Source organism: Anomaloglossus baeobatrachus, chromosome 1 (genome assembly GCF_048569485.1).
Source record: "Anomaloglossus baeobatrachus isolate aAnoBae1 chromosome 1, aAnoBae1.hap1, whole genome shotgun sequence".
Classification (NCBI taxonomy): domain Eukaryota; kingdom Metazoa; phylum Chordata; class Amphibia; order Anura; family Aromobatidae; genus Anomaloglossus; species Anomaloglossus baeobatrachus.
The window spans coordinates 768,035,432-768,058,443 of NC_134353.1; the positions used below are offsets into that span (position 1 = coordinate 768,035,432).

At 49.1% G+C, this 23,012-nt stretch overlaps 1 protein-coding gene across 1 annotated transcript in view; it reads left to right on the forward strand.

Annotated features, from left to right (window-relative positions):
* Positions 1-23,012, forward strand: part of LOC142251937 (uncharacterized) — a 196,233-nt gene that overhangs the window by 107,150 nt on the left and 66,071 nt on the right. Inside the window, exon 12 of the mRNA XM_075324984.1 lies at positions 13,786-13,956. Within this exon, the coding sequence (XP_075181099.1) occupies positions 13,786-13,956 (171 nt within the window). The remainder of the gene's footprint in view (positions 1-13,785; positions 13,957-23,012) is intronic.

A 23,012-nucleotide genomic window follows, 5' to 3' on the forward strand; every position in this document is an offset into this window, starting at 1 on the left:
GATCAAGGAACCGATTCTCGAAGCCTACCGCTCTTCTGGGCTTCCGCTTCCTTCAGGGCTGAAAGCCCATTCTACTAGAGCCGTGGGTGCGTCCTGGGCATTGCGGCATCTGGCTACTGCTCAGCAGGTGTGTCAGGCAGCGACGTGGTCTAGTCTGCACACTTTCACGAAACACTATCAAGTGCATACCTATGCTTCGGCAGACGCCAGTCTAGGTAGGCGAGTCCTCCAGGCGGCGGTTGCCCACCTGTAAGAGGAGGGCCGTTTCGGCTCTTTTTATTGAGGTATTCTTTTACCCACCCAGGGACTGCTTTTGGACGTCCCAATTGTCTGGGTCTCCCAATGGAGCGACAAAGAAGGGAATTTTGTTTACTTACCGTAAATTCCTTTTCTTCTAGCTCCTATTGGGAGACCCAGCACCTGCCCCTGTTTCCCTTCGGGCTGGTTGTTCTTTTGTGTACACATGTTGTTCATGTTGAATTGTTCTTTTGGTTCATGGTTCAGTTCTCCGAACATCCTTCGGATTGAATTTACCCTAGACCAATTCATAAGTTTTCTCCTTCCTGCTTTTGCACCAAAACTGAGGAGCCCGTGATCCACGGGAGGGTGTATAGGCAGAGGGGAGGGGTTACACTTTTTAAAGTGTAATACTTTGTGTGGCCTCCGGAGGCAGAAGCTATACACCCAATTGTCTGGGTCTCCCAATAGGAGCTAGAAGAAAAGGAATTTACGGTAAGTAAACAAAATTCCCTTCTTTTCATTTGTGGCCCTACCCTCGGCTCTGCCACAGCACCAAGGGTCTTAACAAGGGTCATGGCGGCCGCCATGAGTGCCCTTCACGCCAGGAGAGTGGCTGTTCTGCCTTGCTTAGATGACCTCCTCATCAAGGGCTCAACCAGCGTGCAGATCTCTGTGGGCACCCTATCCCGCTTAGGGCGGCTTCTGACTCCAGTCAAATCATCCTCGGTCCCGTCAAAATCCGTCACCTCCCTGGGCATGTCCCTGGACACCCTTCGGGGCTTGTTATTTCTCCCTCAAGACAAGGCGACCGCTCTACAACAAGCGGTACACTGCCTTCTACATACTCCTCTCGCTCCATATGATTCAGTATGAGTGCTAGGTAGGATAGCAGCGGCTATAGAGGCAGTGCTGCTCGCTTAGCCACACCACCACCCACTGCAGCTTGCGCTTCTAGCTGCCTGGGACAACAGCCCCTTTTCCTTGGATGAACTTTTCACCTGACACCTTCAGTCAGGTATGCGCTTTGCTGGTGGCTTCAGTCCTCTTCCATATCGAGAGGGAGCTTTTCTCCCCCAAGTGGACTGGCTACTCCTGACAATGGACGCCAGCCTCTTAGTCTGGGGAGCAGCTTACTGGCTCCACACTGCTTCGGGACGTTGGACGCCCTAGGAGTCTTCCCTTCCCAGAAATCATCCTGAAAATCAGCGTGATCTTGCTCGCACTCAGGTCATTCCCCCCTTCTGCTAGCAGGTCGTTTGATTCGGGTCCAATTGGACAATGCAACAGCTGTGGCCTAGGTCAATCGGCAGTGAGGTACCAGCAGCAAGACAGCTTATATCGAGGTCCTCAGGATCCTCACCTGGGCCGAATCAACGGGGGTCTGTGTTTTCAGCGTTACACATACCGAGAGTAGAGAACTGGGCGGCGGACCTTCTAAGTCGCCAAGGCCTGGCCGCCGGAGAGTGGTTTCCTCCACCCAGAAGTGTTCCTACACATCTGCACTCGCTGGGGTACACCAGACGTGTATCTAATGGTCTCAAGGTTGAACGCAAAGGTACCCGCGTTCTTAGCCAGGTCACGTGATCCACAGTCCATTGGCTCGGATGCTCTAGTCTCTTGAAGTCGCTTCCGTCTACCTTACATGTTTTTCGCCTTTGCCCCTGCTGCCGCGAGTAATCAGGAAGATCAAGGCAGAAGGAGTCCCGGTGATACTAATAGCACTGGACTAGCCCAGGTGCGCCTGGTATGCCGAATTAGTACAATTGCTCATGGCGCCTCGTAAGCATCCCAGACCTGCTGACCCAAGGGCCCATTTCCCATCAGAACTCCAGAGCCCTGAAGCTGACGGCCTAGCCATTGAGACCTGGACTTTAACAAGAGCAAGATTCTCTCCCGCGGTCATCTCCACCATATACAGTGCCCGAAAGTCGGCCTTCATCCCATATTTACCACCGTACGTGGAAAACTTTCCTTTCCCAGTGCAGGGAATCTAATGTCCAACCTATGCCTCTGGTGATCCCCAGAATTCTTGATTTATTTTTTTTTGCAGTCAGGTTGCAAAAGGGGTTGGCCCATAGCTCCCTTAAGGGGCAGGTTTCATCTCTCTCAATATTCTATCAATACCGCCTAGCTTGCAATCCGCAAGTCAAGACTTTCCTCAAGGGCGTTTCCCATCTAGTTCCCCCGTACAAACGGTCGCTGGACCCATGGGACCTCAATTTCGTTTTGGACGGTATCCAGAGGTCCCCCTTTGAACCTCTTAAGGAATCTTCTCTTGCTCTTCAATTTTGGAAGGTAACATTCTTAGTGGCGATTACGTCCATCAGACAAATTTCGGAACTGGCAGCACTCTCTTGCCGCGAATCCTTTCTGATCTTTCATCAGGACAAGGTGGTTCTACGCCCCCTTCCGGATTTTCTTCCGAAAGTTACTTCCCCGTTTCATATGAACGAGGACATTGTTCTGCCTTCCTTTTGTCCACACCCAGTCCATAGGGTGGAAAGGTTCCTGTATTCGCTAGACCTTGTGAGGGCTCTCAGATATTAAGTACCCAGGACAGCCCCTTTAGGAACATAGACTCCTTGTTCGTCATTCCTGAAAGGCCTAAGAAAGGAGAGGCAGCTTCATAGGCAACGCTGGCTCGCTGGATTCGCTCTGTGATCCAGGAGGTCTACCATTTGCAACTCAAGCCCATTCCTAGTGGGCTGCAGACTCATTTCACGCGAGCAGTTGGCGCCTCTTGAGCCATTAGGCATCAGGCTTCAGTGGAACAGGGGTGTAAGGCTGCGACCTGGTCTTGCCTACATACTGTTTCAAAGCATTACCGAGTCCATACCCAGGCTTAAGAAACAATATCCAGCGTCTCCAGGAGGATTAGATGTAAAAAGAAGTCTTTATTCGATATTTAAAATATTATCCAACAAAAAACGTATTAGGAGAGGAGGTCGGAAACATCGGAAACGCCAGATATCCGGACCACAGGAAGCGGAAGTATTGACGTGTCCTGTCTGGAACCTCTCCGCTCAAATTCTCTCACAGCACCATCTATCTGTCCTTTCGAAAGGATTAAGTTTTTGTCCGACGAATAAGTTTAATTTCTTTGTCGCTCCATTGGGAGACCCAGACAATTGGGTGTATAGCTTCTGCCTCCGGAGGCCACACAAAGTATTACACTTTAAAAAGTGTAACCCCTCCCCTCTGCCTATACACCCTCCCGTGCATCACGGGCTCCTCAGTTTTAAGCTTTGTGTGGAAGGAGGCACACATCCACTCATGCTCCCATTTTAGTCAGCAGCAGCTGCTGATTTTATCGGTTGGAAGAAAAGAGGGCCCCCACAGGGCCCCCGGCATGCTCTCTTCTCACCCCACTAAGTCGGCGGTGCTGTTAAGGTTGAGGTACCCATTGCGGGTACAGAGGCTGGAGCCACATGCCGTTTTCCTTCACCATCCCTTAGAGGCTCTGGGAGAAGTGGGATCCTAACCGGTCATCCATTCACTGGGACCGGGCTCCCTCCGCAGCCCCTGTGGGAATCTGCCGGACAGGCGACTTTGTATCATCAGGGACAGGGCCCTGCATCTAAAGGTACTCTGTGTCCCCATGGGGACGGTGCATGGAGCGCTTGTTTCACAGACGCTGCAGCTGCTGATGGTTTTGTGACGAGCGGGACTTCCGCGCCGACCGCGCCTGTTTGTCGGCCGCGGTATTAAATTTAGTCCCCGGCTTCATGCGGCCTAGTACCATAACTCCCGCCCCCGGGCCTGCCAGTCAGGGGTAAGGGCGGGACGGTCGACCTGACGTCGGCAGTGAGGGCTGGAGCATACTTTAGGTTTCCTCCCCCCCCCCTCACTGATCACTGTGGGGCACCAGATTCCCGCACTTTTCTAGTCGCCGCCCACAGCTCCCTCCTCCCCTGAGAGCTCCGGCAGCCATTTTTACAACACATTTTCTGCCGGTGGAGGATTTCAGGAACGAGCTCTGCAGCTCTGGGAGACCCAAGGCAGGGAATCTGGTGGACACACACCGCTTTGGGCGGTCGGTAAGCCACATCGGTCACCCGGTGCTGGTCCCCCTAGGGTGCCGAAGTATATATATATATATATATATATATATATATATATATATATATATATATATATATATATATATATATATATATATATATTGTATATATTTTCTCTGTTCGGCCGAGTTGTTTTGCTTTTGGCTATATACCCTCAGTGATCACTCTCCTAGGAGACAACAGCATGTCGTCCACAAGGAGCAAGGGCACTAAGGCAAAGGGTTATTTTGCAACCTGTACCTCTTGTGCGGCTATGTTACCTGCAGGTTCCACCTACCCTCACTGTGAGCAATGCTCGGCCCCTGTTGCACTTGCTCAGCCGGAGCCTCGGGTACTAGTGGGACCCTCGGCTCAGGCAGACCCGCCTGCTTCCCCTGTCCAGGTGGCAGAGACAGAGTTTGCAGTTTTTGCGGAGAAACTCTCTGAGTCGCTTTCACAGTCCATGGCTCAGTCTATGGACAAATGGTCTGCCAAGCTACTAGAAGCCTTGCAGTCCAGATCGGTCCTTCCACAGGCCCCGGGCACTGTTGGATCATCGCCTCCCGGCCCCTCTCGGTCTGCGCCGCAGCGTGCTCCCGGACTGGCCCCTAGGTCTCACGTGGAGGACTCCGGCACGGACCACAGTCCCAGACCGGCTAAGCGGGCTCGCTGGGAATCTTCCCCGACTTCCTCACGCTGCTCGGGGTCTCAGCTTGAGGACTCTCTGGAGGATGAGGCGGACGTCGCAGCTCAGGGCTCTGACCCTGATGTTGCTCTCAATCTTGATACACCTGAAGGGGACGCCATAGTAAATGACCTTATAGCGTCCATCAACCAGGTGCTAGATCTTTCTCCCCCAACTCCACCTATAGAGGAGTCGGCTTCGCAGCAGGAGAAACATCAGTTTAGGTTTCCCAAACGTACACGGAGTGCGTTTTTCGATCACTCTAACTTCAGAGATGCTGTCCAGAAGCACAGAGCATTTCCGGACAAGCGCTTTACTAAGCGCCTTAATGACACACCTTACCCCTTCCCCTCTGACGTAGTTAAGGGTTGGGCTCAATGTCCCAAGGTGGATCCTCCAGTCTCTAGACTGGCGGCTAGATCTGTAGTATCAGTTGCAGATGGCTCATCGCTCAAGGATGCCACTGACAGGCAGATAGAGCGCCTGGTGAAATCCATCTATGAAGCCACAGGCGCGTCTTTTGCCCCGGCCTTTGCAGCCGTGTGGGCACTACAAGCTATCTCAGCTTGTCTGTCTGAGATTAATGCGGTCACACGTACCTCTGCTCCGCAGGTTGCGTCTTTGACTTCTCAGGCGTCGGCTTTTTCGTCCTACGCCATGAACGCCGTCCTGGACTCTGCTAGCCGTACAGCGGTAGCATCCGCTAATTCGGTGGCAGTCTGCAGGGCCATGTGGGTACGCGAATGGAAGGCAGACTCTGCTTCCAAGAAGTTCTTAACCGGTTTGCCGTTTTCTGGCGACCGATTGTTTGGCGAGCGATTGGATGAAATTATTAAGGAATCCAAGGGAAAGGACTCGTCCTTACCCCAGTCCAAACCGAAGAGACCTCAGCAACGGAAAATACAATCGAGGTTTCGGTCCTTTCGGCCCTCAGCCAAGTCCCAAGCATCCTCGTCCAACAGGCCAGAGAAGAGCCAGAGGAACTCTTATGGGTGGCGGTCTAAGTCACGTCCCCAAAAGACCGCCGGAGGCGCTGCCTCCAAGGCGGCCTCCTCATGACTTTCGGCCTCCCCAAACCGCATCCTCGGTCGGTGGCAGGCTCTCCCGCTTTTGCGACGCCTGGTGGCCACATGTTCAAGACCGATGGGTGAGAGACATTCTGTCTCACGGTTACAGGATAGAGTTCAGCTCTCGTCCCCCGACTCGTTTCTTCAGAACATCTCCGCCCCCCCGAGCGAGCCAATGCACTTTTTCAAGCGGTGAACGCTCTGAAGACAAAAGGAGTTGTGATCCCTGTTCCCCTCCAGGAACATGGTCGCGGCTTTTACTCCAACTTGTTCGTGGTGCCAAAGAAGGACGGTTCATTCCGTCCCGTTCTGGACCTCAAACTGCTCAACAGACATGTGAGCACCAGACGATTTCGGATGGAATCTCTCCGCTCTGTCATCGCTTCGATGTCACAAGGAGACTTCCTAGCATCGATCGACATCAAGGATGCTTATCTCCATGTGCCGATCGCACCCGAGCATCAACGCTTTTTGCGTTTCGCCATCGGGGACGAACACCTTCAGTTCGTGGCATTGCCTTTCGGCCTGGCGACAGCCCCACGGGTGTTCACCAAGGTCATGGCATCTGTTGTGGCGGTCCTACACTCGCAGGGCCACTCGGTGATTCCCTACTTAGACGATCTTCTGGTCAGGGCACCCTCTCAGATGGCGTGTCAAAACAGCCTTATAGTCGCTCTGGCGACTCTCCAGCAGTTCGGGTGGATCATCAACTTCCCAAAATCCAAGTTGACACCGACCCAATCACTGACGTACCTTGGGATGGAGTTTCATACTCAGTCAGCAGTAGTCATGCTACCGCTGGACAAACAGCTTTAGCTGCAGGCAGGGGTGCAATCTCTTCTTCGGGGTCAGTCACACCCCTTGAGGCACCTCATGCACTTCCTGGGGAAGATGGTGGCAACAATGGAGGCAGTGCCCTTCGCGCAATTCCATCTGCGGCCACTCCAGTGGGACATTCTCCGCAAATGGGACAGGAGGTCGACTTCAGTCGACAGGAACGTCTCTCTTTCCCTTGCAACCAAGATGTCACTTCAGTGGTGGCTCCTTCCCAACTCTCTATCGCAGGGAAAATCCTTCCTACCCCCCACCTGGGCTGTGGTCACGACGGACGCGAGCCTGTCAGGGTGGGGGGCGGTTTTTCTCCACCACAGGGCTCAGGGAACCTGGACTCCGATAGAGTCATCCCTTCAGATCAATATTCTGGAGATAAGGGCAGTGTATCTAGCCCTATTGGCCTTTCATCGGTGGCTGGAGGGCAGGCAGATACGGATCCAGTCGGACAACGCCACTGCCGTCACATACATCAACCACCAAGGCGGCACTCGCAGTCGTCAAGCCTTCCAGGAAGTCCGACGAATTCTGCAGTGGGTGGAAGCCACAGCTTCCACCATCTCCGCAGTTCACATCCCGGGCGTAGAAAACTGGGAAGCAGATTTTCTCAGCCGACAGGGCATGGACGCGGGGGAATGGTCTCTGCACCCAGACGTATTTCGAGAGATCTGTCGCCGCTGGGGAACGCCGGACGTCGATCTCATGGCGTCACGGCACAACAACAAGGTCCCGGCATTCATGGCCCGGTCTCAAGATCACAGAGCTCTGGCGGCGGACGCATTAGTTCAGGATTGGTCGCAGTTTCGACTGCCCTATGTATTTCCTCCTCTGGCGATGCTGCCCAGAGTGCTGCGCAAAATCAGGTCCGACTGTCGTCGCGCCATTCTCGTCGCCCCAGATTGGCCGAGGTGGTCGTGGTACCCGGATCTGTGGCACCTCACGGTGGGTCAACCGTGGGCGCTCCCAGACCGCCCAGACTTGCTGTCACAAGGGCCGTTTTTCCATCTGAATTCTGCGGCCCTCAACCTGACTGTGTGGCCATTGAGTCCTGGCTCCTAGCGTCCTCAGGGTTATCTCAAGATGTCATTGCCACTATGAGACAGGCCAGGAAACCAACGTCCGCCAAGATCTATCACAGATCTTGGAGGATCTTCTTATCCTGGTGCTCTGATAACGGTTTTACCCCCTGGCCCTTTGCCTTACCCACTTTTCTTTCATTCCTTCAATCCGGAATGGACAAGGGTTTGTCTCTCGGCTCTCTCAAGGGACAAGTTTCGGCGCTATCCGTATTTTTTCAAAAGCGTCTAGCTAGGCTTCCGCAGGTCCGCACGTTCCTGCAAGGAGTTTGCCACATAGTCCCACCTTACAAGCGTCCGCTGGAACCCTGGGATCTTAACAGGGTGCTAACGGCTCTTCAGAAACCACCTTTCGAGCCGCTGCAGGATGTCTCTTTATCACGTCTTTCGCAGAAGGTGGCATTTCTAGTGGCAGTTACATCGCTCCGTAGAGTGTCGGAGCTGGCAGCGCTGTCATGCAAAGCCCCCTTCCTGGTTTTTCACCAGGATAAGGTGGTTCTGCGTCCGGTCCCGGAATTTCTCCCTAAGGTGGTATCCCCTTTTCATCTCAATCAGGATATCTCCTTGCCTTCATTTTGCCCTCATCCAGTTCACCAATGTGAAAAGGATTTGCACTCGTTGGATCTGGTGAGAGCTCTCCGGCTCTACGTGTCTCGCACGGCGCCCCTGCGCCGTTCAGATGCGCTCTTTGTCCTTGTCGCTGGCCAGCGTAAGGGTTCGCAGGCTTCCAAGTCAACCTTAGCTCGGTGGATCAAGGAACTTCCTTTGGGGCTGAAAGCCCATTCTACCAGAGCCGTGGGTGCGTCCTGGGCACTGCGGCACCGGGCTACGGCTCAGCAGGTGTGTCAGGCAGCTACCTGGTCTAGTCTGCACACTTTCACGAAACACTATCATGTGCATACCTATGCTTCGGCAGACGCCAGTCTAGGTAGGCGAGTCCTTCAGGCGGCGGTTGCCCACCTGTAAGAGGGGGTCGTTTTCGGCTCTTTTTATCGAGGTATTCTTTTACCCACCCAGGGACTGCTTTTGGACGTCCCAATTGTCTGGGTCTCCCAATGGAGCGACAAAGAAGAAGGGAATTTTGTTTACTTACCGTAAATTCCTTTTCTTTTAGCTCCTATTGGGAGACCCAGCACCCGCCCCTGTTCCCTTCGGGCTGTTTGTTCTTTTGTGTACACATGTTGTTCATGTTGAATTGTTCTTTTGGTTCATGGTTCAGTTCTCCGAACATCCTTCGGATTGAATTTACCCTAGACCAATTTATAAGTTTCCTCCTTCCTGCTTTTGCACCAAAACTGAGGAGCCCGTGATGCACGGGAGGGTGTATAGGCAGAGGGGAGGGGTTACACTTTTTAAAGTGTAATACTTTGTGTGGCCTCCGGAGGCAGAAGCTATACACCCAATTGTCTGGGTCTCCCAATAGGAGCTAGAAGAAAAGGAATTTACGGTAAGTAAACAAAATTCCCTTCATTTTCAGTACACTATTGGATATAAACAAATTGGCCAGAAACTTGACCTTAAAATGTCATTTTAATAATGACAATGCTCTACAGGAAAATTCTTGTCTTCCTCCAGACTTTAACGATTATGACTCCAATTTTATTCCAGAGTTCAGAGAGTTGAAAAAACTTTCTGATTTACGGCAATTGGAATCTGAATGTAGATCGTATGATTTTCTTCCTGACAGGTTTACAACTACTAACCCCTCTTTTTACCCCATACAATCTAGGCCATCCATTCTGGATGTTTTCCAGGAAAGGATTGAGGAGGATCTTGTAGCTCTTGATAGGGTCACAGGTATTAAAAATAATGATCTCAACTCTCAAGAATTCCTGGCATTACAGGATCTACAATCCAATGCCGGATTGATGATCAGGGAGGCCGATAAAGGGTGGGGGGGGGTTGTGGTTCTAGATTCTTCTCTCTACTTTAAAATGAATCATGCTATTTTGTCTGATGAGAATACATATTTACATCTGCAGGGTGATCCCACAAGTTTTTTCAAAAGTAAAATCGATAAAATTCTCCAAGAAGGTTTTGAGTTGGGCATTTTCTCACAGAAAATCTATGATTATTTGAAGGTGGATTATCCAATCATCCCCATTTACCATGCCCTCCCCAAACTTCATAAAGGGATCTTCCCACCCCCTTTAGGCCCATTATATCTGGCATCGGCTCCCTTGGTGAAAAATTAGGCGCGTGGATAGATCACTTTCTTCAACCCCTCATTAGGGATATGCCAGGTTTTTTGAGAGACACCAAGTCTTTAATCAACAATTTGAATTCTATTTCATGGCATAACAGCTACATGTGGTTGACCTGTGACAATGTCAGCCTGTATCCCTCCATACCACATTATGTGGCTACTGATTGTCTTCAGTTGTTTCTCAGTAAACATAGTTCATATCCCATCCATGTACAGGATTTCATAGTCACTGCCATTAATTTTTTGTTGACTCACAATTATTTTTCTTTTGATGAGGAATTTTTTCTGCAGAAATGTGGCGTTAGCATGGGAGGGAAATTTTCCCCCTCCCTTGCTAACATCGTGGTAGCCATTTTTAAAGAACTTTACATTTTTGATGACAATAATAATTTTTCAGAACACATAGTTTTTTACACACGTTACATAGATGATTTACTGTTCATATGGAAGGGGGATGTGGCTACAGCACACTCTTTTATTGACCATCTTAACCAGAATTCCTTTAATCTTAAATTTACTTTTCAAACACATCCTATTTCTACCAACTATTTGGATGTCACTTTGATTGGCAACTACAGTTCAGTGGAGGTTTTTCCTTATTGCAAGGAGACTGACTCTAATTCCATTCTGTCAGCCGACTTGTGTCACCCCCCGCACACTGATCAACTCCCTGATGGGGATATTTTTTATAGACTAAAACGTAATTGTTCCAGATCTGATATACTCCCATATGAAACTGGTAAAGTTCTTGCCAAATTAAAACATAGGGAATATCCGGAGTGGTGTCTAAATAGGGCTCAAACAATAGTGAATCAAATTGATAGATCTGACCTTTTCAAAAATAAAAATAAAAATAAATTTAACAATAAAGTGATCTTTACAACCAATTTTTCTCCGCAATTTCAAGATCTAGTAAAAATAATACAAAAACATCTGCCCATTTTACAACAAGATGATTTATTGAGTCATATTCTCAATAATAATAAAAGTAATTTTGTGGCCAAAAGAGCTCCCAACCTTGCCAATATTTTATCTCCTAGTCTGGTAATAAATAAAAACAATAGGGCTTCTTCCAAAAATTGGCTGTCCTGCACAGGTTTTTTTTGGCTGTGGACATAATTCTGTGGACATAAACACAGGGAGAGATCGCATATGTAAAGCGCCAGCTGGTTCCTGTCTTGATGCTCATTTAGTTTCTCATATGCGGCTTCTATGTGCTTTAACTCTTTCTATTGCCCAACACTAATTCTTCATGTTTACTATAACAGCGTTTTTGTTGTATTCACTATGAATTAAAAAAAAAATTTTTTTTTTTGCTTGTATTTCATCAGTAATTCTCTATTTTTCCTTCCAGGATGCGAAAGGAATTTTCTACTCAAAAACTATTGTAGCTAAGGAAGCCAAATATTTGCTTATCAGTATTCCTGTATGTCTTTATTCAATTGTCTATCTGTATTTTTTCAATGCAGTTGTCTCTTTTTCTTTTCTACGTTTCCTTTTTCTTGTGCCATCTGTATTGAGTGTGATGGGTGTGTTGTCCACTTAATCAATTCAACCTGTTTGTGATGTGCACTGAATTTAAATATCCCTTTGGAGACTTTTATGCACATTCCATGACTAAGACCTGCATAGGTCGAAACGCATAGGAAAAAGCTCCTCTCTTCCACCTGCCTCTGTATTTTGCTGTGTGTTGATGGATAATATTTTTAATATCGAATAAAGACTTCTTTTTACATCTAATTCTCCTGGAGACGCTGGATATTGTTTCTTAACTCTTCATGTGATTTCCCACACGGGTCAGGGTGTTTACGTGCGTCGGAGGTGTGACCAGGAGTGAAGAGGGGTGAGCTGAATCTTTCCCATTTACATACCCAGGCTTCGGCTGAGGCAAACCTAGGTAGGAAAATTCTGTAAACGATAGTGGAGCACCTATCTGGGACTGGTTCCTAGTCCTTGGGTTGCGTTGTTTGTTTACTCACCCAGGGACTCCTTTAGGACGTCCCATGGTCCTGTGTCCCCCAATGAGGGGTCAGAGAAAAACGGATTTTTGTGTACTCACCGTAAAATCGTTTTCTCTTAGCCATCATTGGGGGACACAGCACCCTCCCTGTTGCCCTGTTGGGCCTTAGCTTTTTTCTCTCTCAGTACTTTTTTATTATGAGTATTCACTCACGTTTTTTGTTACTTGTTCTCCTACTGCTTCTGTACTAAAACTGAAGTAGCCTGGCTGGGCCAGGGGGTGTATACTGCAGGGGAGGAGCTAAAATCTTTGCATCTACTTAGTGTCCTCCTATGGATAAGCAGCATAACACTCATGGTCCTGTGTCCCCCAATGATGGCTAAGAGAAAACGATTTTATGGTGAGTACACAAAAATCCATTTTTAACATTCACCGACAGGGAGGCAAGTCATTCCCTGGTCTCATTGGCATACCTATGACATGAACGCTGGCTGTAAAACGGCATTCATAGGAGATCATGATTTCTGCTGTACAGACCAGTGCTGATGCTGATGCACTGCTCTGAATAGCAGATGGAATGAGACGATCGCCGCTTCAAGTCTCCTAAGGTGAGTAAAAACAGTAAAAGTTAAAGAAAAAAGTTTTAAAAATGAGAAAAACAAAACAAAAAAATAATAAAAGTTCAAATCATATTGATAATAAAACAATTAAAAAATACACATTTGGTATTGCTGCATTCAGAAATGTCTGATCTATCAAAATATAAAATAAATTAATCCAATCAGTAAACAGCGTAACAGAATAATAATTTAAATGCCAGATTGCAATAAAATACAATAAGAGGCAATCAAAACATCGTATCTATCCCAAAATAGTATCAGTAAAAAGATAGCTCAGGAGGCAAAAAAATAAATACTCACTGAGCCCCAGATCCCGAAAAATAAAAAAGTTATGGGTCTCAAAATATGGTGCCAAAAACAAACATTTATTTATTTTTATTTTTTTTCAAACTTCTGATTTTTTTTCACCACTTAAATTTTCTTTAAAAAACTATACATTTTTGGTATATACATACTCATATTGACCTGAAGATTCATAGTGTCAACTCAATTTTACCATATAGTGAACATGGAAAATAAAAAAAATGAAAAAAAACAATTGTGAAATTGCACGTTTTGCAATTTCACGGCATTTGGAATTTTTTCCTGTTTTCCAGTACACTCTATGGTAAAACTAATGTCATTCAAAAGTACAACTTGTGCGGCAAAAGACAAGCCCTCATATGGCAATATTGAAGGAAAAAAAAGAGATAGCTTTTGGAAGAAAGGGAGAAAAAAACCAAAAGCGCAAAAACGGAAAAAGGCCATAGCGTTAAGGGGGTAACATATTTATAAATGTGTAGTTTCCTACCTCTACTACCAGAGTGCACATGGTAAATTTGTAAAAAAATAAACAATTGTGGAATTTAATATTTTGTCAATTTCACCGAACTTGGCATTTTTCCCCCATTTTCCGTACACTATATGGTAAAATGAATTGTGTCATTCAGAAGTATAAACACGCAAAAATTTAAAATGGCCATAGCATGAAAGGGTTAAACAGATACGTTTTTCTAGGATTGGTATAGACTGTGTATTGCCTCTGTAGCCCTTAATTGCTATTCATTTTCATCCCAAATAGATCTCTTCTCTGAAACAGGAGAGAGATGAGCTAAAGGCACGTCTGCGACATCTGGAAGGAAGCCTGACATTTATGGAAAGGCAGGAGCTAGAACGTCAACTGAACAACGCAAAGGCAGAAATGTTCTCCGAGCAAAGAACATCTCGGGCAAAGATAGAGGAGCTGCATGAGGTGGGCTGAAGGAAAATAGACATTTTTTTGTCAATAAAAACAATTGTCATATAAAACTTTATTGACTATTGTAGAGACTACATGTCACGGTCATCTCCGTTTTTTAGAGACTAGTGACAGCTTTAGGACTGGAGCCTCTCATCTCTATCTGGAACTCTGCATTTAAATGTTGTTTTGATTCTCTTGTCAGTTTTGCTGCTAGCAGCTTCCCAGCAGTGCAGTTCAGCTGCTCTGTAGCAACTTCTCTTTGTGTTTAAGTAGTAAGGTTTCCCAGCAATCTTTGCTGATTATACAAAATCATTTGTATTTTGGCTGCCTTGGTGGAAGGAGCTGCTGTGGATTCGTCTGAAATTTGTATCTTCTCCACTTTGGTTTTTATTCCCATTTGTCTCATCTACACTCATGTTTTATTAGTGCAGTGGTGGGTCTAGTGAGCCTTACCTTCCCATTCACTAGCCAGGGCTTACTTCAGGGCCTCTCCGGACTTCAGCTTCCTGCTCGGCGACAGGTGAGGAACCTGTATAAGGTCTATTTAGGAGTGCAGGGTACAGCAGCAAGGTAGGGAAGGAGGTGTCCTATCTACCCTCTCACTAGTTCCAGGGCCCACCATTGTTATTGTATTCCTGGTGTTCCCCTTGTATGTGGTGTTGTTGTGGTGTGTTTTATGTTGTGTGTCAGACATCTGTTGGTCTGAACGCATGTGCCAGAAAGAGTGACACTACATGTGGTGATTTATTGCATCACAATTTGGAGACTCGGAGTGGTAACTACTGTGACAGTATATGTATAGGGTTCAATTCACACTTTGCACTTTTGGTCACTTTTTTCAATGTATTAGAGGGGAACCTGAAACTAAAAGAAGTAGAACTTAAAGCTTTTCTGGTTCTATTTCTAATTTTGAATGCATACAATTTTAAATACATTTTTTTGGGCAAATTAGGTAAAATCTACAGAATGATGTTAGGATATTGTAGGAGTTTGCTAATGTTTTTTAGGCATTGTTCCTTGGAATGCTTATTTTACGATATGTGCCATCTAATCAGGATGCCGGTGACCTGATGTATGAGCAAAACACTTGTTTGTCTGGTGAAAGGATCTTTTGTGCTGCACACAAAAGATCAATACTACTGGCAGTGCATCACCCGGTATAAATGAGACCTGTGCTGTCAAGAACAATGGCCACCTATGTGCACTAAATAATTATTACAAACCAGATGGGACTGTTTTAGGAAACTTTCATACTTGCGTTGTGCGGCATCCGTCACAATGCGTTGTGTGACGCATGTGACTGATGTGTGGTAAATAGTGTGATAATAAAGGCAACGAATTCCTGTGAAATAACGTGTTGTGTTCTTTTAGTTTTCTTTTGCCAAGAGAGAGCCCCCCTCATCACCGCACACACATCAGCACTACCGCACCCATCATCACCACACACACCGACACTACCACATCCATCATCACCGCAGACACACCGGTACTACTGCACCCATCATCACTGCACACACACCAGCACGACCACACCCATCATCACCTCACACATACCGGCACTACCGCACCCATCATCACCGCACACACACCGGCACTACTGCCCCCATCATCACTGCACATACACCGGCACTACCACACCCATGATCACCGCACACACCGGCACTACCGCACCCATCATCACCGCACACTCGCCGGCACTACCGCACCCATCATCACCGCACACACGCAGCCACTACCGCCTTAATCATCACCGCACACACACAGGTTCTACAGCCCCCATCTCCGCACACACGCAGGCACTAGCGCCCCCATCATCACTGCACACACACTGGCACTACCGACCCCATCATCACCGCACACACACTGGCACTACCTCAGTGACGTCACCGCTAAAAGCGCGATTCACTTCAGTTTCTGCGTGGAGCTCACAGCGAGTGGAGGTGTTCTATGGCGGCTCCTGTCAGCTTACGATGTAGCAGAGCTGAAAGCGTTGTGGGACCTTGTGTGGATTACGTCGGACCTGGAGGGGTATTTGGGGATTACTAAAGTGGTGAAGGAGGGTGTTTTTTTTGTCTTCTATTTCAAATAAAGGTTTTTTCGTTGTTTGTGTTTACTTTCACTACAGATTAATCATGGGGGGTGTCTCATAGACGCCTGCCATGATTAACCTAGGACTTAATGACAGCTATGGGCTGCCATTAACTCCTTATTACCCCGATTGCCACCGCACCAGGGCAATTCGGGATGAGCTTGGTAGAGTCCCACGACTGTCGCACCTAATGGATGCGCGATATAGACCCACCCACCGGCGGCTGTGATTGGTAACAGTGAAACAGCTGTCACTTAGCGTGGGGGCGCATCTGACTGCAACCAATCATAGGTGCCGGTGGGCGAGGGAAGCAGTGAATACGAGATGGAATAATAAGCGGCCGGCATTTTCAAAAGCAAGAGAAGCCGCCAGAGCAGTGTGACAGCCATGCAGCGCTGCGCAGGTGATTGGTGAGTTTGAGAGAGGGGGTGAGAGGGAGAGACCGTCCGACAGAGAGAGATAGAGACCGAGAGAGAGACAGACCGACCGACAGAGAGAGCAAGACCGACAGAGAGAGAGAGACCAGGAGTGCTTTTAAACGATTTAGAACGTTCTGCTGGACATGCTGAGCATGCTCAGCAGAACATGATGGAATTCTGCACTGGAATCCGTTGCCAAACGCATGACGACGGAATCCAACACCATAGACATTCATTATGCCTCTTAACGGATCCCGATGTAATCCTGCCGAGTGCATTTTTTTACATAAACAAAAACGTTACATTGCGCGTTCCTTCCGCCCGACGGTCACTGAAAAAATTACTGATGTGCCGCGGGGTGGATGCAATGCAAGACCATCCGTTGCAATCTGCCCTTAATAGAAACCTATGAGGAATAATCAGATTCCTGCAACGGTTACCGTAATTCCTCAAGGCGGCGGATTGCAACGGATGCCGCACAACGCAAGTGTGAAAGTAGCCTAATTGGGATATTATAATAGATAGGCAAACTGTAGAGACAATAATGCAAATAAGATCTTATCTTGATAGATAAGTTGTACAAATGAGAGACCTTGCTCACCAGGCGAGGTTGTGAACAGTCACAACCGCTGTACAAGCATAATATGGCTGCAGTAGCCCCACGATGGATAATGTTGAACAACTGGATGGATGGGGTTAATCCGCACTGCCATAGGAATGAAGACTTAAGGCCCCGTAACATGCAACGACGTATCTAATGATATATAGCCCCAGCAGCACGCCCGCTGTCGTGGGGTTATATTTGACTCCGATCTCTCCTTCACTCCCCACATTCGTTCACTTGCTCGTTCTTGTCAATTCCACCTCAAAAACATCTCGAGAATTCGACCTTTTCTTACCGTTGACTCTGCAAAAACTCTTACTGTCGCTCTCATTCATTCTCACCTGGATTATTGTAATTCTTTACTAATTGGTCTCCCTGTTACTAAACTCTCCCCTCTCCAATCCATTCTGAATGCCGCAGCCAGGATCATTTTCCTCTGCAACCGCTTCACTGATGCCTCTGCTCTTTGCCAGTCATTGCACTGGTTGCCCATCCGCTACAGAATCCAACATAAACTTATCACTCTCACTCACAAAGGTCTCCACTGTTCTGCACCACCCTACATCTCCTCCCTCATCTCTGTCTATCATCCCACCCGTGCCCTCCGCTCTGCTAATGACCTAAGACTGACATCCTCAACAATGCGAACCTCTCACTCTCGTCTTCGAGATTTCTCACGAGCTGCGCCTCTGCTCTGGAACACACTACCAAGAGCAATCTGATTCATTCCCAACATCCACACCTTTAAGCGGGCCCTAAAAACTAATTTCTTTAGACTAGCCTATCACCTCACTGCCCTGATCTAATATAGTCCCTTTCTGCCCTTCCCAAAAATTTACTTCCAATTCTTGTCCCCTGTACCTGTATAAATTCTGGCCAATGACGGGTTTATGTAGCTGCTTTTGAACCCCCTATTAAATCGATGGCTGGACCATACATGACAAACTTTTCTCCCCCCCATTCACCTTTAGTGCCTCCCCTATTTCCTCATAGACTGTAAGCTTACGAGCAGGGCCCTCACTCCTCCTGGTATCTTAATGTTGTTATTTTGTATTGTCTCATATTGTCTGTACATGTCCCCTCTGAATTGTAAAGCGCTGCGGAATGTGTTGGCGCTATAGAAATAAAAATTATTATTATTATCGCCGGCGTCACGGATTCTGAGACGCACATCCAGCATCGTTAGCGACATCGTTGCGTGTGACACCAATGAGTGGCCGCTAACGATGGAAAATACTCACCAAATCGTCCATCGTTGACACGTCGTTCATTTTCAGAAAATCATTGATTGTTGAGGACGCAGGTTGTTTGTCGTTCCCGAGGCAGCACACATCGCTACGTGTGACACTTCGGGAACGACGAACTACAGCTTACCTGCGGCCGCGGGCAATGAGAAGGAAGGAGGTGGACGGGATGTTACGGCCGCTCATCTGCGCCCCACTGCTTCTATTAGCGGCCGCTTAGTGAGGCCGCTGTGACACCGCATGAACCGCTCCCTTAGAAAAGAGGCTGTTCGCCGGCCACAGCGACGTCGCTAGGCAGGTAAGTCTGTGTGACAGCTCCTAACGATATTGTGTGCCATGGGCAGCGATTTGCCCGTGACGCACAAACGACGGCGGTGGGTACGCTCGCTAGCAATATTGCTAGCGATATCGCTGCGTGTAAAGCCCCCTTAAGAAGTGCAGATCCTGGATAATTGTCTGCGTGTTTCGGTAAAACAACTTCTTCTTCAGGACAATCATAATAAAGATACATGCGTTACAGAAGGTACAGTGCCTTGCGAAAGTATTCAGCTCCCTTGAATTTTTCAACTTTTTCCCACATTTCAGGCTTCAAGCATAAAGATAACAATTTTAATGTTATGGTGAAGAATCAACAACAAGTGGGACACAATTGTGAAGTTGAACGAAATTTATTGCTTATTTTTAAGTTTTTAAAAAAATAAATAACAGAAAAGTGGCGCATGCAATATTATTCATCCCCTTTATTGATCACGCCCACGGCTCCCTCCTCCCCTTAGAACGCCGGCAGCCATGTTTTAAACACATTCTGCCGGTGGAGGACTTCTGGCTGTAGCTCTGGGAGACCCAAGGCAGGGAATCTGGTGGACACACACCGCTCTGGGCGGTCGGTAAGCCACACCGGTCACCCGGTGCTGGTCCCCCTAGGGTGCCGAACTGTATATATATATATATATATATATTATATTTGTATACATTTTCTAGGTTCGGCCGCAGTGTTTAGCCTTTGGCTATATACCCTCAGTGATTACTCTCCTAGGAGAGAACAGCATGTCGGTCACAAGGAGCAAGGGTGCCAAGACACAGGGTTATTTTGCAACCTGTACCTCTTGTGCGGCTATGCTACCTGCAGGTTCCACCTACCCTCACTGTGAGCAATGCTCGGGCCCTGTGGCACTCGCTCAGCCGGAGCCTCGGGCACTGGTGGGACCCTCGGCCCAGGTAGAACCGCCGGCCTCCCCTGTCCAGGCGGCAGGGACAGAGTTTGCAGTTTTAGCTGAGAAACTCTCTGAGTCACTTTCACAATCCATGGCTCAGTCTATGGACAAATGGTCTGCTAAGATACTAGAAGCCTTACAGTTCAGACCGGCCCTTACACAGGCCCCGGGCACTGCGGGGTCATCGCCCCCAGGCCCATCTCGGTCTGCGCCGCAGCATGCTCCTGGGGTGGCCCCTAGGTATCACGTGGAGGACTCCGGCACGGACCGCAGTCCCAGACCGGCTAAGCGGGCTCGCTGGGAATCTTCCCTGACTTCATCACGCTGTTCGGGGTCTCAGCTTGAGGGCTCTCTGGAGGATGAGGCAGAGGTCGCAGCCCAGGGCTCTGACCCTGACGTTGCTCTCAATCTTGATACACCTGAAGGGGACGCCATAGTAAATGACCTTATAGCGTCAATCAACCAGGTGCTAGATCTATCTCCCCCGCCTCTACCTGTGGAGGAGTCGGCTTCACAGCAGGAGAAACACCAGTTTAGGTTTCCCAAACGTACACGGAGTGCTGTTTTCGATCACTCTAACTTCAGAGATGCTGTCCAGAAGCACAGAGCTTTTCCGGACAAGCGCTTTTCTAAGCGCCTTAATGACACACGTTACCCCTTCCCCTCTGACGTAGTCAAGGGTTGGGCTCAATGTCCCAAGGTGGATCCTCCAGTCTCTAGACTGGCGGCTAGATCCGTAGTAGCAGTGGCTGACGGTTCATCGCTCAAGGATGCCACTGACAGGCAGATAGAGCTCCTACTGAAATCCATCTTTGAAGCCACAGGCGCGTCTTTCGCCCCGGCCTTTGCAGCCGTGTGGGCACTCCAAGCTATCTCAGCTTGTCTGTCTGAGATTAATGCGGTCACACGTACCTCTGCTCCGCAAGTGGCGTCTTTGACTTCTCAGGCGTCGGCTTTTTCGTCCTACGCCATGAACGCCGTCCTGGACTCTGCTAGCCGTACAGCGGTAGCATCCGCCAATTCGGTGGCAGTCCGCAGGGCCATGTGGCTACGCGAATGGAAGGCAGACTCTGCTTCCAAGAAGTTTTTGACCGGTTTGCCTTTTTCTGGCGACCGATTGTTTGGCGAGCAATTGGATGAAATTATTAAGCAATCTAAGGGAAAGGACTCGTCCTTACCCCAATCCAAGCCAAAAAGACCTCAGCAACGGAAAATTCAGGCGAGGTTTCGGTCCTTTCGGCCCTCAGCCAGATCCCAATCATCCTCGTCCAACAGGCCACAGAAGAGCCAGAGGAACTCTTCTGCATGGCGGTCTAAGTCACGTCCTCCAAAGACCGCCGGAGGCACCGTCTCCAAGGCGGCCTCCTCATGACTTTCGGCCTCCACAAACCGCATCCTCGGTCGGTGGCAGGCTCTCCCGCTTTGGCGGCGCCTGGTGGCCACATGTCCAAAACCGATGGGTGAGAGACATTCTGTCTCACGGTTACAGGATAGAGTTCTGCTCTCGTCCTCCGACTCGTTTCTTCAGAACATCTCCGACCCCCAAGCGAGCCGATGCACTTGCTCAGGCGGTGGACACTCTGAAGACAGAAGGAGTTGTGATCCCCGTTCCCCTTCAGGAACGTGGTCGCGGTTTTTACTCCAACCTGTTCGTGGTGCCAAAAAAGGACGGATCATTCCGTCCCGTTTTGGACCTCAAATTGCTTAACAGACATGTGAGAACCAGACGGTTTCGCATGGAATCCCTCTGCTCTGTCATCGCTTCGATGTCACAAGGAGACTTCCTAGCATCAATCGACATCAGGGATGCCTATCTCCATGTGCCGATCGCACCAGAGCATCAACGCTTCCTGCGTTTCGCCATTGGGGCCGAACACCTTCAGTTTGTGGCACTGCCTTTCGGCCTGGCGACAGCCTCACGGGTCTTCACCAAGGTCATGGCATCCGTTGTGGCAGTCCTGCACTCTCAGGGCCACTCGGTGATCCCTTACTTTGACGATCTCCTGGTCAAGGCACCCTCCCGGGTGGCATGTCAACACAGCCTGGCCGTTGATCTGGAGACTCTCCAGAGGTTTGGGTGGATCATCGATTTCCCAAAGTCAAAATTGACTCCGGCCCAATCACTGACTTACCTCGGGATGGAGTTTCATACTCTCTCAGCGATAGTCAAGCTTCCGCTGGACAAACAGCGTTCGCTGCAAGCTGGGGTGCACTCTCTCCTTCGGGCCCAGTCACACCCCTTGAGGCGCCTCATGCACTTCCTGTGGAAGATGGTGGCAGCGATGGAGGCAGTCCCCTTTGCGCAGTTTCATCTGCGTCCACTCCAATGGGACATTCTCCGCAAATGGGAGAGGAGGTCGACGTCCCTAGACAGGAACGTCTCCCTTTCTCTGGCAGCCAAAACCTCTCTTCAGTGGTGGCTTCTTCCCACTTCTCTGTCGAAGGGAAAATCCTTCCTGCCCCCATCCTGGGCTGTGGTCACGACGGACGCGAGTCTGTCAGGGTGGGGAGCGGTTTTTCTCCACCACAGGGCTCAGGGAACCTGGACTCCGACAGAGTCCTCCCTTCAGATCAATGTTCTGGAGATAAGGGCAGTGTACCTAGCCCTAAAGGCGTTCCATCGGTGGCTGGAGGGCAGGCAGATCCGCATACAGTCGGACAACGCCACGGCGGTCGCGTACATCAACCACCAGGGCGGCACGCGCAGCCGTCAAGCCTTCCAAGAAGTTCGGCGGATTCTGCTGTGGGCGGAGGCCACAGCCTCCACCATCTCCGCAGTTCACATCCCGGGCGTAGAAAACTGGGAAGCAGACTTTCTCAGTCGCCAGGGCATGGACGCAGGGGAATGGTCTCTTCACCCGGACGTGTTTCAAGAGATCTGTTGCCGCTGGGGGACGCCGGACGTCGACCTCATGGCGTCTCGGCACAACAACAAAGTCCCGGCATTGATGGCACGGTCTCAAGATCACAGAGCTCTGGCGGCGGACGCATTAGTTCAGGATTGGTCGCAGTTTCGACTGCCTTATGTATTTCCTCCTCTGGCAATGCTGCCCAGAGTGTTACGCAAGATCAAGTCCGACTGCCGCCGCGCCATCCTCGTCGCTCCAGACTGGCCGAGGAGGCCGTGGTACCCGGATCTGTGGCACCTCACGGTGGGTCAACCGTGGGCACTCCCAGACCGACCAGACTTGCTGTCTCAAGGGCCATTTTTCCATCTGAATTCTGCGGCCCTCAACCTGACTGTGTGGCCATTGAGTCCTGGCTACTAGCGTCCTCAGGCTTATCTCAAGATGTCATTGCCACTATGAGACAGGCCAGGAAACCAACGTCCGCCAAGATCTATCATAGGACTTGGAGGATCTTCTTATCCTGGTGCTCTGATCAGGGTTTTAACCCCTGGCCGTTTGCCTTACCCACTTTTCTTTCTTTCCTTCAATCCGGAATGGACAAGGGGTTGTCTCTCGGCTCTCTCAAGGGACAAGTATCGGCGCTATCCGT